This window comes from Acromyrmex echinatior, chromosome 2, assembly GCF_024713525.1.
Source record: "Acromyrmex echinatior isolate Ae372 chromosome 2, ASM2471352v2, whole genome shotgun sequence".
NCBI classification, from domain to species: Eukaryota; Metazoa; Arthropoda; class Insecta; order Hymenoptera; family Formicidae; genus Acromyrmex; species Acromyrmex echinatior.
Window position 1 is genome coordinate 2404427 of NC_141853.1, and position 13432 is coordinate 2417858.

Consider the following 13432-nt stretch of genomic DNA (forward strand, 5'->3'; position numbering starts at 1 on the left):
GAAAAACTGCATTTCTTATTCAGAATTTTAAATTAAGTAGTTTCACGATACGCGCACGCACGCACGCACACGCACACGACACGCACACACACACACACACACACGACACGCACACACGACACGCACACGCACACGACACGCACACGACACGCACACGCACACGACACGCACACGTACACGACACGCCATGCACACGACACGCCACACACACGACACGCCACGCACACGACACGCCACGCACACGCACACGACACGCACACGACACGCACACAAACAAAATACTATATTATTTTGAAAAGCATAGAAATATACTCCATGTCATTCCTATAAATGAATAAAAATGCATTCAAGATTGAGAAGGATTCATTTTAACATTCATGAATCCGTATTTCTGAAAATCTGAATCCATTTTAATTCATTTCAATCCATTCTCGTTTGCTAAGTGTTGAGTCTGCTGAATGTGCCCAATGTATGATCCAATGTACATATTGTACATAGATCCAATTCATTTCAATAAAATTATTTAACATATCACTGCATGCTCTGACACTCGACGCTTGACGCTCTCATGTAAAGATACCTTAATATATACTCCGTCCACGGAGAGAAAAACTACTCGTCGGACGAATTTTTGTCCGGTTTGCGTAGACTAATCGCCCATTTTACCCCCCCGTCATTAATAGAAGCAGGCAGCAACTTACGAAGGGTGAATTGCATTTGAGTTTTCCCCACTATAGCCCACGTGATCACAAGCTGCGCAAAGTGTGGATGGAGTATAGAACCTAAATTTAATGTGGAATCAGCTTTAAGACGATCAGCTGAACTGGAGCTAGTGTTGTCACTACGTTAGAATAGAAACAGAAATATCAAATGTGCATGTACAAAATTCACAAGATTTTTTGTTGAATAAAAGTGTAAAGGAAAATGGATTACAATGAAATATTATCCAAGTTGATATACAATGCTGATGGTAAGATTGTATATATTTCGTTAATAGATTCAATTAATTACAATATTAAGATAATATTACAATAATAATTAAGACTTCAGTTTCAATTTGGTTGTTCATGCGCTGTGAGCTTTATTCTCTCTTTCTTCAGTTTTTACACACGTTATTTGTGGAAGGAAAATAGAATGGAGTTTACAGCTTACAGTATGCAAGCACCTAAATTGAACGCAGCTAATACATAGCATATTTTTTAATCTAAATCTATATTTATAGATCAGGTTACAAATTTTGATGATAAGATGATACAAATGATTCAGAAGGTAAAGCCACTTTTGCCAAAAGATATCCAATGTATCGAAAATTTGTCTATGAGGTATAATTTGGTATTGTTGAAGTACTATATAAATTCTATATAGATTAGAAATATTTAAATAATATATTTGTTTTATTTATAGACAACAATATCTTAATATATTAACTTATATATTGCGTGGTATCAAGCAAGAAAATATAAATGTAGATGATGCATCTTTTAATGTGAATCAATATCATTCTGTGAAAATAGCTGTGGAATTTGTAATATTAATTGGAATCAAACCTTTTCTACTACCTGGTGTAGGTATAGATATACACAAATTATGCCCCATAGCTTCAACAATTACCGAAGAAAAAGATTTGAGTTGCTTAGAGGTAAAGTATTACCTAATTTAACATTATTAGTACTATCTACAATTATTTATCTATATTATATACAGACTTCATATTTCAGAAATATGAACGATTGTGTTTCTCAACATACTTACTCCTAGAACTTTATGATGATCTTAGTTTGCGACCAGTTGTACTTTTACGAATTGGCTTTTTAATGGCCGCTCTGTTACAATTGTCTCATGCTCCACTAGCTAAACCAGTGGACAAAGTTCAACCTATGAATTTAAATAATCAGGAATTTCAGATGACAACGGAAGAATATCAAAGGCTGCAAAATCGTCAAAAAGTATTTCACACTAAATTTATTTCGCTATTAAGTAATTGCCCACGTAATATATGTTTTCGGGAATTAATGGCAATTCTTGGAATGCAAAATGCACCAAAATGGTTACGTAAAGAAACTCAAAACTATCTAATTAAGATGCTTATGCAACCCAATGGAGTATCATCTTTGATTGCCACAATTTATAACGACAATTTAGACTTGGGTATGGATTGGAGAAAATTAGATACGTTTTCCCGACTGATAGCAGCAACGCATGGAAAAAACATCGATGAATATTACAAAGCTGTATGTCCACAGGTAAACTAGAGACTATTTAAAGAAATAGAATAATATAAAGTATATTTTATAAATAAATATAAAAATAAATTAATATTATCATAATTTTTTTTTAGATTCTAGACATGTTTTCTTTAGACAAGTTCAAACATGGCTCAATAATAGCAAACTGCTGTATTAAATCTTTGTATGATTACAATCCACACATTTGTCAGAAATATATTATAGAAGTTATCTGTGCACCTTTAACAATGAAAGAATCACAAATTTTTTCTGAAAAGGAGATAGAATGGTGTATAAACATACTAGCGAAATGTTTTCTAATGGAAGATTCCAAATTCAAACATGTACCTTGTAAAGTTATTTTGTATGTTGCTACGCCTCTATTTTGTCTATATGATAAAATCCGCGAAAGTGCTTGTACGTTAAAAACAGATTTACGACGACTTTTATTAAAAATTTTTGAAGAAGAGACGTTGCGGGAAAAGTTATATTCAGCTTTTCTAGGACATGATACATCAGTAGAATTTGGAGACTATATAACATCAGAATTTGCGTCGACTGGCGGTATCGAAATTACTGGCTTGAATAAAAATTTGGACTATGAAAAATTAGCTGATACTATTTTCGACTTAGTGTCCATTGTTAAGGATTTGTCTCCCAGTTTATTTTGTTATATGCTGAAGTTCCTGTCAAATATAAATAAATGGAACTATGAAATTGAACAATCGAAAAAGTTAGAGACAGAAGACGATAAAATAGAACATATCACGATGCAATTAGCGGCTCATAAACTTCTATCGCAATTAGCCAGCACAAGTATCGTTCAAGACGCACAAATAAAAAATCCTGAACCGTTACTATCGTTTATAAAATCGTTATTTAACGAGTATACCAAAAACCATCGGGAGAAAACTGAAGAGAGCGAATACGAGATGTTGTACATCAGTTTAATGTTGATAAAAATGATTTTGCTCGAGAAGAGTGCATCAATCGAAATCGTTCTCTTCAAAGATTTTAAAACGTTTTTAGAAGACCATTTGAAGAACTCGAATGTGTCAACACAACTTAAAGCATTAATCAGCGAAGTGGTGGCTTGTATCACGACACATGATTCTCAAATTAGAACGGAGAGGAAATATTATCAAGATTTGTCGAGTTCATCAGATAAATTTGACCAAGCTTTAAGGGATCTCGCGGACCCATTACTTCCTATTCAGGCGCATGGTCTTGTGGTACTCACTAAACTGATTGAGACTAAAGATGCTTACGCTGTTGCGCGCAATGCGATCATCTTGCGTTTATTCGAGGTTGCTAATATTTTCGTTGTTCGCTTGCTGTTGCTTTCTACAAATTTATTTTACTTATGTATTTGATTACAGGAGAATTTAAAACATGAAGACTCATTCATATATCTAGCATCTATCAATGGGCTGTGCGCATTGGCAACTGCATTTCCAGAAAAAGTTATAGAAACACTAATGCTTGAATACATTGATATGCCCAAACGTGCTGCAATATCGGAAATAACTGTCGAAACTAGGATAAAACTCGGAGAAATATTGGTTAAAACAACTAAAGCCTTGGGTACACAGATATCTTTTCTTTATTATATGCGCATATATACAGCACGAATTTTTATAAATCTTCTTTTTATCTTTATTAATTATATTTTATACAAAATATAATTAAAATTTATAAGGTAACAAATATAATGTTAATAAATTATCGTTATTTAAAATGTTGGACAGAAAACATAAAATACAAGTCCAGGAAACGATAAAATAGTATATTGAATAAAATAGTATATTGCGACTAAGCGGTTCATAAAACTTGATGCAAATTTTGAGTTAGAGATAATTCAATAATTAAAATGTGAAATTTCGTAGGTGAAATGAGCGTGGTTCAAAAAAATATTCTGCTTAATGGTTTTTTGTGCGCAATTCGTGATGCGGATCCCTTGGTACGAACCTCTGGTCTCTCTTGCTTAGGAGAGCTCTGCAAAGTATTGAACTATCGTCTGGGAAACGTTCTCACTGAAGTACGTATATAAGAGATTCGTAGAGAACAAATATCAAAGAAAATATTTTTAAACTTGAGCTTAACGCTTCCACACAGATTCTCTACTGCATCACATGTATATTAAAATCAGACAAAGTACCTGAATGTCGGCGTGCTGCCGTCCTAGTCGCAACACTTCTATTTCGCGGTCTTAACCGAGATTTATTGAGCAGCTGTACCAGTGACATGATCGACCTATATCGCGAATTGCGCAATTTGCGCGAGGACAAAGATCCTGTGCTACAGCTTCATGTTCAATTAGCCTTCGAGGAGATTGATTGCACCATGCGAGATCTACTCACGGAATTACCCACATTCAGAAACAGGATATCTTGAGAAGATATCTTAAAAATATTTAAAATACATGTAATAAGACGAATAAATATATTTATTGAAGAATATCACACGTTGCATCATATATTACTTCTTGCCTTCTTTCAGTTCTTCGAACGAATGCGAAATCGAAAGGTATCTGATATATCGGAAAAATGAACCATGGATGTAATCATTCAACAAAAAAAAAATACGATATATGATCTATAATCATTATTGCAACAAATCCAACAATGTTTAAAATAAAAATTACTTAAATCCGACGATGATGTTTGATATTATAAAAACGTCGTATCTTCGGAAAAGAATCCGGCTAAACGAATGTGATCTCGTTTAAGACAGACATACAGCCGTTGTGGCTGCGGCGTGGAAGATGGCGAAGGTCGTGGTATCATCGCTCGCAAAATGAATTCCTTGCACGATGGTTCGGGGAAAATTTTGTATCGACTATCTTCCGCATTTATAGTATCTTTATTGATATTACTGACGGACGTCATCATATGAGCAGCCTGAAACAAAATCAAAATATTTTATGTTGAAATTGTAAATTTTTTCTCTTTTTCTTCCTTTTCTTTCCTTTTCTCCTATACCTTTTGAGCATCGCGAAACATCGTCGTTATTCGAGCTCCGATGTCTCCTCTAGAACCTCCAGGCACACTCACTTCCTTTCCTCGCATCAATTGAATCAAAAAGGATGTGAATTCTTTAGAGTCATTATTACCGCCTAGCTTGTGCTGTAACGAGTTTACTTGAGCAACCAATGCTTCCACGCTTTCGATGTCACGCGTGATTTCCTAAAGAAATTGAAATTCAAAGGGAGAGTTATATAAAGTATCTATCTGTACAAATTCCTGTTTATACATAAGCTGTACGTGTATATTATTATTTGAAGTATATTTATACGCGCACATTTAATATAAATATTTATGACAAATATTGATTAATCATAATAACATTGGTTTGCAAATGGTAACAAATGGTAACGACTGTTTATGATTGAATATGCTATGTTGAATATATAATGCTGTTCATTAACTTGCGTGGCTCTGTCATCCTAGCAGCAGCCATAACTTATCGGTCTGATTTATTCAGGCAAAGTCAATAAGTCAATAATATTAAACGCGCGCACATTTGGGAAAGATACATTGGAATATGGATGTTGTTGCACTAATACAGAATAATAAAAAAGATAAACAATTGATTATTTGTTTCTTTCTTCTTTCTTTAATTTAGAGATGTATGAATTATATCTCTGTCGTGTTATAGGTCATAAGAATCTTTATATCTATCTATATAAATATATAATTCATAAAGTGTGTTGTAAATTATGAATTTATCCAGATAACTATAAGCGATAATAGAAAAGAAATAATTAAAAACATATAAAGAGAAAGGGAAAAATAAATAATCAGGTCACTTGTTAAAATTAATAACAAGTTTTTCAAAGTTATTAATTTTAATAAGTAACCGTAAGCGTAAACGAAACTTCTAGAAATTTCATTTACGGAAAAAAATAAATATTTAATCAAGTCACTTATTAAAATTAATAAGTTCGAAAAATTTATTAATTTTAACAAGTGACCTGATTATTTATCTTTCCCCGTTTTATATGTTATTTAACTACTTTTTTTCTATTATCGCTTATACTTATCTGAATAATTCATAATTCGAAATACCATACACAAACTACATTAACTATTATCGCTTATATTTATCTGAATAATCCATGATTCGAAATACAACACATTATAAATTATAAAAAATTAAAAAAGAATCCAAAACCCAGGGCGAATAAGAGTCAGCGTGATAGTCAGTACGCAAAGTTTAATCTTAAAACTGAATTAATTTTAAGATTAAACTTTGCGTACTGACTTACCACGCTGACTTTCATACGCTCTGGATTTTTTTTGGTTTTTTATTTTGAATTTGGAGAATTCATAAGGAGATTACATTTGTATTAGTTACACATTATATATTTATACAGATAAATGTAAAGGTCCTTATCCTGTAACACGACGGAGATATAATTCATGCATCTTTAAATTTTAGAGAAAGAAGGAAGAAAGAATAAATAAATAATTTTTTACTTTTCTTATTATTCTGTATTAGTGCCACATCCCTTCCGATGTGTATCTTTCCGAAATGTGTGCTCGTTCAACATTATTGACTTATCGGCCTTGCCTTAGTAAATCAGGCCGATATGTTAGAGCTATTATTAGGGCGGCAAGACGAATTAATAAACGAATTAATAAATAGCAGTGTACCTCATATAATTGCAGCTTTTGATGAATTGGTTTCGTTGCGTATTGCAATTTATTGAGTATGCTCTGTGCTACATCAGGTAGGCTTGGTAGAGCTTCCTGTTTCTGTAAGCTCAAGGTATAGAGCGCGGCATGCGTTAGAGTCGGCAATAGGAGCTGCGCGACCTGGCCTATTCGCTTCGAGCACAGATAATGCAGGGCCTTCTCCGCTTCTCGCGTGTCGTCGAACAATCGTTTCTGCCGATGTGCGGGAACTGGCTGTGCCGATGCCCACGTCGTTGACCATGGATTATCAGTGATCATCATCCGTGGTGATAAATGACCTGCATTTCAACACTTGATATAAAAAATTGTAATAAGTGTTGAAAATATAAAATTATATTTCTATTTTAATTGAAAACTGACGAGATATTTTTATTGCGGAAAAATCGATTCTATATTGAACAAAAAATCTGTCATTAAAAAAGCAATTTGTCAGTCTATTTTTCAGCTTATATATATATTCTTAAAAATGTACAATCTTTCAAACTGCTATTAACTTTGGCATTAAAATCTATCTCAATAGAAATACTTTTCTAAGATATTATATATAGAGAGATAAATTTACAATATTTCTTCAACTTAATTAAAATAAAAATTATATAGCGGCAATATAAAATTTCGAATTTGGAATATTCTTTAGAATTTTATATATATTAAAAAAAATACTAGCCCTTTCCTTGCCCCCATTCGTCAACACCTTCGTCGTCAATCCAATCCCTCGGGGAATACCATCGAATAAAGTCCTCCAGGACTGCGCCAGGATTTGCCGCCTACATTATATTATCATAATGAAAATAGATGTTTATCTCATAAAATATGTTAAGGATCAATGCATAATGTATACCTTGAAGGATTCCATGTCTGATAATAGAGACGCACTCATCATTCGAGCTCGCATTTCGGAGGCGTATTTGTCAGTACCAAGTTGCATCATTACCTGCGCATCCTCCTCCAGTTGGTCCTCCGTCTTCGGTACAGGATCCTGCGTGATTGGTAGATAAAGAGGATCCCCAGTTTGAATCAACCTACATATTATCAATTCCCGTTAAGTCACACTTTTTTTACTATTGTACACTTTTCAATTTTACTTCGGCAATAGAAATATTTAATATTCCACTACTGGAAAGATGCTAGTGATGACTATTGAATATAGTTTATGTATGATATTCTCTAGGAGGTAAAATTTATTAGCCAATAGAAAAATCTCATGTATGTAAAAATATTGTAATTTATAATAAATTTCACTGATATATATATATATATATATATATATATATATATGTATATATATATATATCAATTTATATATATCAATATTAAAATACTATAATAATATTTTATTTCATTACTTATCTTTAACTAGTGAAGTTACAATATTTTACAATTTTACATATCAAGAAAAAATTTCTTTGATAATATTATAAGCTATAATTCTAGGTTGAGCAAACTCAATCATTGCGATCGTTAATCATAAAGAAAAATTAACCTGAGGGAAGGATGTTTGGCCAATCTTCCCGCGGGTTTGTTCCATAGCAAGTGCTTCGCCTTCAATTGTGGCTTCGTTGTTGTCAGCTCCTCGTTCGTCAACTCCTCGCTCGTGCATTCAAAAAATTCGTCATCTTCGGATTCTGCAACAGCAGAATTGTCCAGATCAATATTTCAATTTTCTCTGCTATCGTTCGCATGTAATTAATTCATGAATATTACCTGTTTCGTCCACATCGTCGATTTCCATACTCTGAGACCTATGCGCATTTTCCTCCCTCGTTTTTTTCCTCGTTATACAGCAATTCATCATCTGCGTGCACAAAACGTAAGAACAAAGCCAATGAAATTCTTACCTAAGAAAAGTACATAAAAATTATATAAGCATTACATAAAATATTTGGCAATTCGCGTCACCTGTAACTTTTGATGCAGCAAGCACGTGCGAACGGAATCTGGAAAATCGGGCCCGACTCTGAAATAAGAAAACTGATTGTATATCGTGAAATGATGACATTGTCTTCAGAGAGAGAGTCTTTCACTTCATTGTCTTTCATTTTGGGATCTATCATATGATCCCACGCGTCTGCATTTTCCTACAAGATGAACTTTCTAAATGCTATTGACATGAAGGCTATAATTATACGTCCGATATACATAAAGTGTATTTAAACGTACATTTATTAATCGGGATATATGTACCTAGAAATGTAGGGCAAAAGATTTTCACGGTCGTATGATGAGATGTTAGACGCTAAAGTCACACCGGTAGGTTTGTAGAGTCGGTCGTTGATTTAGTAATCTCTTGTCTCCCGTAAGTAAATTTCAATATTTTAACATGCACATGTATAACGGTATTTCGTATATTCTATATATTTCTGCAGTCAACGAGTTATTTATATCCATATTTCCTGTATTACTAGTCATAAACATTTAGCCGTGCTAATTTCATCTCTCAAATCGATGTTTTATATATATATATATATATATATATATATATATATAAAATATTTATATATATATATATATATATGAGAGACAGAATTATAGTCAATAAAAATTTTATGGTTTTGCAGTTTTTTTTCATTTTTATCTCTATATTTAGATATATATACAAGACTTGTTCTATTAAGAAAAAATTTAATGGAAGTTTACATTCTGTAATTATATGAAATGGTAATGTCAAGATTAGTTAAAAATAAAAAACGTAAATCCAATAGTTTTAATGATTAGAAAACTATTGCTAAACTCTTTTTTCAAAGGTAAAAATTATTTAATTTTTTATAAGTTCTTTTCGATCATCTTATCTTATTTTTATATGACACATTCATCTATGAATCAATCGAAGAATCCTTTAAAAAAATCAAGATTCAATCGAACGTTATATCGATTTATCAAATCTTATAGAATGAAGATGGAAAATCGAACTACAGCGCAACAGCAGTGCATGCAAAACTGAAGACACAATTGTATTGGAACATACGCCATACGCTTACAAAATCTTGTCACATATAGCTGACTTGACGACACGATAACTAGAAAGCAACAGGTGAGCGACAAGAGAAGAGTGCTCGTTCCCTTCAAAACATTTTATTGCAAGCCCAAAAGAAAACGCGGGGAGATTTATACGTTCAGTTAGATTTAAACGATTCGACACTTCGTATACTAATAAAAAATTTCAAATATTTTTTACTTCAAAAGATTAATTGTTATTTCATGAAAAAAAGAAAAAAAAATTGAAATTTATAAAATCGTATTTATTTAATAATAATAATAATAATAATATTATCTACAATAATTTCTTTTTTTTCTCTGCTTCGAATACAATCGGAATGAAATATGAAATAAATAACATAAAACTGCATAGAGATTAAAATTATTTCGTTGAAACACAAATTAAGTCTATTAATAAATCATTTGGTAAACGATTGGAATTAAGGATATCTAAATATTTGCGTATAATCGTTTATATAGTTTTCATCGGTTAAGACACAAGTTTATAATAGAACAATTACAATATAAGAAATACACACATACACACACACACACACACACACACACACACAGATATACTATAAATTAATCATGATATATTTTGCAGAGTATATGCTTGGGCACAGAATAATTTACACATGTTGGATTGAAGGATACTCTGTACTTGGACGTAGCAAGACCACCGTCAAGGGTCAACTCCGCCTTCGACAAGGTTTTTCCGCTAGCGGCAAACCTCGTCAAGACGCTTACATCTTATCCGGCAGCCTGCAGGGAAGCCTACCCGCCGAAGACTCGGCCGCCCTACCACCGGCTGTCACGGTGCTGGCACGAGACAGGATTTCTACGGGGGCCGAGGACGGACATAGCCGTGCCGCTTGATTCTTGCAGTCGACTTTAAGACCGCGATGCGACGATCAAGCTAACGGTCAAGAGAAGCCGGAGCAACCTTCCACGTTCGCGTCCGTGCAAGGTTCACCGACTCGAAGTGTAGAAACGGATTTTCGTTTTCTTTCTTTCTTTCCTCCTTTCTCGTCCTTTGCAGGACATGACCAACTTGTAAGACGACTTGCGATTCCAACCATAATTTGTGCATTCCGGTTACGCCTACGATCCGCGAAGGGAACGTTCGCTTACTCGTACGAGTGTTGCGTTTACGTGCGGTAGCCAGGTGAATTTCCAGTGAGGTGAGGCCGAATTTCCTCCTCGGCATCATGGCCCAGATTGTTCACTCGTAGAGAAAAATATAAGTAAGTATTAACATTGGTTGGAAGTACATAGACGTGTAAGTTTTAACATGCTAAATGTATCTGCGCTTGACGCGAGTGTACTTATCTGAATTTTTGTAAGTCTCCTTTAAAAAATTCAGTTTTCGAACTTAATCGTCTCGCTTCTCGGATACAGATCTATTTGACCTCGAGGAATAATTCTTCTGGTACCGTGAACTAATAATACCGTTACGTGACTATTAATGAGCTTAGAAAATTTGTGATATAAATGAGCGGTGTATTTAATTCCTCGCTGTGCAGTTCAACTTTGATCTGATCTAAAAATAATATCTCTCTATTACTAATGAAATTAAGAACGCTAAAATGTTTACATTACTGTGACATAATTTCAGTTTTTTTTTTATATTTGTAAAAGGATATCTTGCTAAAGAGTCTCCAACTCAACAACTTAGAATATTAGATTTATTTTACTTCCTAGCTAAAAGAATTAGATGTTCGACTTGCTTTTTTACAAACGTTATACTATTCTTCACGGAACTATAGCAGCGCATCACATCGCAGACTCTTCGAAGGGTTAATGCACCTACGTGCGTATCTTACAGCTATCGTCTTCAACGTACACCGTCCGACCTTGAACCGCACTATAGATATACGATGTACGCGAGATACCTTTCATAACCAGACAAGATACCGAATAGTTTGTGTGGTTTGCGCTCTGCTCGGAAAGTTCTTACCCCGCGTTTAATTTTTTACAAGGCACAAAATCGAAGATTTTTAAAGAACGAATTCGTTTACTCAAATAGCATCGTTGGAGAGATATAACTATATATATATACACATACACAGGGTAGTTCACTTAACTTGAAAACTTTGAATATTTCTATTACTTATTCTTGATGATACAAAAAAAATGTTTCAGATAAAAGTGGAACGGTTTTCAGAGGAAGTATTTTGATTACGTTTTTTTTGTAAGTAGAGGCGCCACACATATATAGATACAAAAGTCAATTCTACTTTTTTTAGCTGTAATTATATGATTTTATTACATGATTCCTCTAATTTTACATAATATGATTTTTTAAATAATATGATTTCTCTAATTATTCTACATGTAAAAGTATTAAGACAGAGATATAAAAAATTAATAATTTTCGAGTTATCTTATACATTATTCTGGCATATATTGACATAAAATGTTAAATATTTCGTAAATTATTTATCTTTTGATAATCGTATTTTGATACTTTTATGCACAGAATAATGCGAGGTGAATCAATTGGTGTAAAGAAAATTCATAATTGTTTATTTTAAAAATTATTATATATTTTACAATTAATGTAATTACATAATTTTTTTGATAAGTAACTTATACGTTTTTTTTACATCAATTGATGCAGTACATTATTCTGTGCATAAAAATATTGAGATACGATTATAAAACAATACGAGATATTTAATATTTCATATCAATATGTACCACAATAAAATATAAAATTTAATTTAAAAACTATTGATTTTTCAAAATCTCTATATTTTAATATTTTTAAATATAGAATAATTAGGAATCATATTACGTAAAAAAAAAATCATATAATTGCATCTAGAAAACTGGAGGTAACCTTCATATCCGGCGCGTCCACTTAAAAAAATACAACGTGACCAAAATACATCCTCCTCGAAACTATTCTGCTTTTATTTGAAACATTTTTTCGTATCATAAAAAGTAAAATGTTAAAGGTTTTCAAATTAAGTGAATCACTCTGTACATATATTAGAAAATATGTGCTTTATATCAATTATAGCTACTCATACATAAAAATTATACAAAGAAACAATATTAGATAGTATATACAGTGCCTTATAAAGTATTAAATAGTAAATGGCAAAGATATTTATTTGATTAAAATTTCTTGTTTAATTTGATAGTTGCTTATCAATTCTCTTAGATATGTATATTTTTCATAATATTTTTGTATATTTGAATATTTATACATATTCATATTTAGCGCTTAAAAATGTTGTAAAAACAAGCTCGAAATTATGGGCGAGCAGTAAATTATCAATCATAATTTTTGGAGATTACTAATTAAATTACGATATGTTGTGACACACACAAATCGAGAAGCCGGCAGTGGAATTTACAGGCAGATGCGATAAGAATTGAACTTTTTATGAAACCACGAGCAGTGCTTGGAATTTTTCAGCATTGAGAATAATAGATTATCAAAGATCACGATATTATCGAGATACTTTAAATACTTCACTGCACAAAGCGAAAAAAATCGATTTGGATCTAAAAGAGATGAGC

At 32.5% G+C, this 13432-nt stretch overlaps 3 protein-coding genes across 4 annotated transcripts in view; 2 read left to right on the forward strand and 1 right to left on the reverse strand.

Moving 5' to 3' along the window:
• The first annotated feature begins 590 nt into the window (after nucleotides 1–590).
• On the forward strand, nucleotides 591–4879 carry Tango6 (transport and golgi organization 6). Of its 2 annotated transcripts, none has more exons than XM_011055217.2 (9): nucleotides 591–970; nucleotides 1223–1322; nucleotides 1405–1639; nucleotides 1719–2243; nucleotides 2339–3532; nucleotides 3605–3809; nucleotides 4112–4263; nucleotides 4341–4649; nucleotides 4725–4879. In XM_011055217.2, the coding sequence occupies exons 1-8, from the start codon at nucleotides 925–927 to the stop codon at nucleotides 4617–4619; spliced, it is 2736 nt and encodes a 911-aa protein (XP_011053519.2). In that variant the 5' UTR covers nucleotides 591–924; the 3' UTR covers nucleotides 4620–4649; nucleotides 4725–4879. The 2 variants fall into 2 exon arrangements, with proteins under 2 accessions (XP_011053519.2, XP_087272948.1); XM_087416822.1 differs by having other exon boundaries at nucleotides 1223–1269.
• Nucleotides 3811–13432, reverse strand: part of Rab3GAP1 (RAB3 GTPase activating protein subunit 1) — a 41500-nt gene continuing 31878 nt past the window's right edge. Inside the window, exons 7-14 of the mRNA XM_011055220.2 lie at nucleotides 8822–8879; nucleotides 8627–8717; nucleotides 8406–8547; nucleotides 7764–7944; nucleotides 7590–7689; nucleotides 6881–7200; nucleotides 5207–5410; nucleotides 3811–5125 (exon numbers count right to left, since the gene is read on the reverse strand). Of these exons, the coding sequence (XP_011053522.1) occupies nucleotides 4895–5125; nucleotides 5207–5410; nucleotides 6881–7200; nucleotides 7590–7689; nucleotides 7764–7944; nucleotides 8406–8547; nucleotides 8627–8717; nucleotides 8822–8879 (1327 nt within the window). The 3' untranslated portion in view covers nucleotides 3811–4894. The remainder of the gene's footprint in view (nucleotides 5126–5206; nucleotides 5411–6880; nucleotides 7201–7589; nucleotides 7690–7763; nucleotides 7945–8405; nucleotides 8548–8626; nucleotides 8718–8821; nucleotides 8880–13432) is intronic.
• The window catches only part of haf (leucine-rich repeat and fibronectin type-III domain-containing protein hattifattener), a 31315-nt gene continuing 28879 nt past the window's right edge, over nucleotides 10997–13432 (forward strand). The window contains exon 1 of the mRNA XM_011055218.2: nucleotides 10997–11145. The gene's annotated coding sequence lies outside the window, so the exon portion shown is untranslated. The remainder of the gene's footprint in view (nucleotides 11146–13432) is intronic.

Bases quoted from the DNA above. Each gene is read 5' to 3' on its own strand.
- Tango6 (XM_011055217.2), top strand. From the start codon at position 925: ATGGATTACAATGAAATATTATCCAAGTTGATATACAATGCTGATG. The intron at 1,323-1,404 runs GTATAATTTGGT...TTTTATTTATAG, and splicing joins ATCGAAAATTTGTCTATGAG to ACAACAATATCTTAATATAT. The intron at 4,264-4,340 runs GTACGTATATAA...GCTTCCACACAG, and splicing joins TGGGAAACGTTCTCACTGAA to ATTCTCTACTGCATCACATG.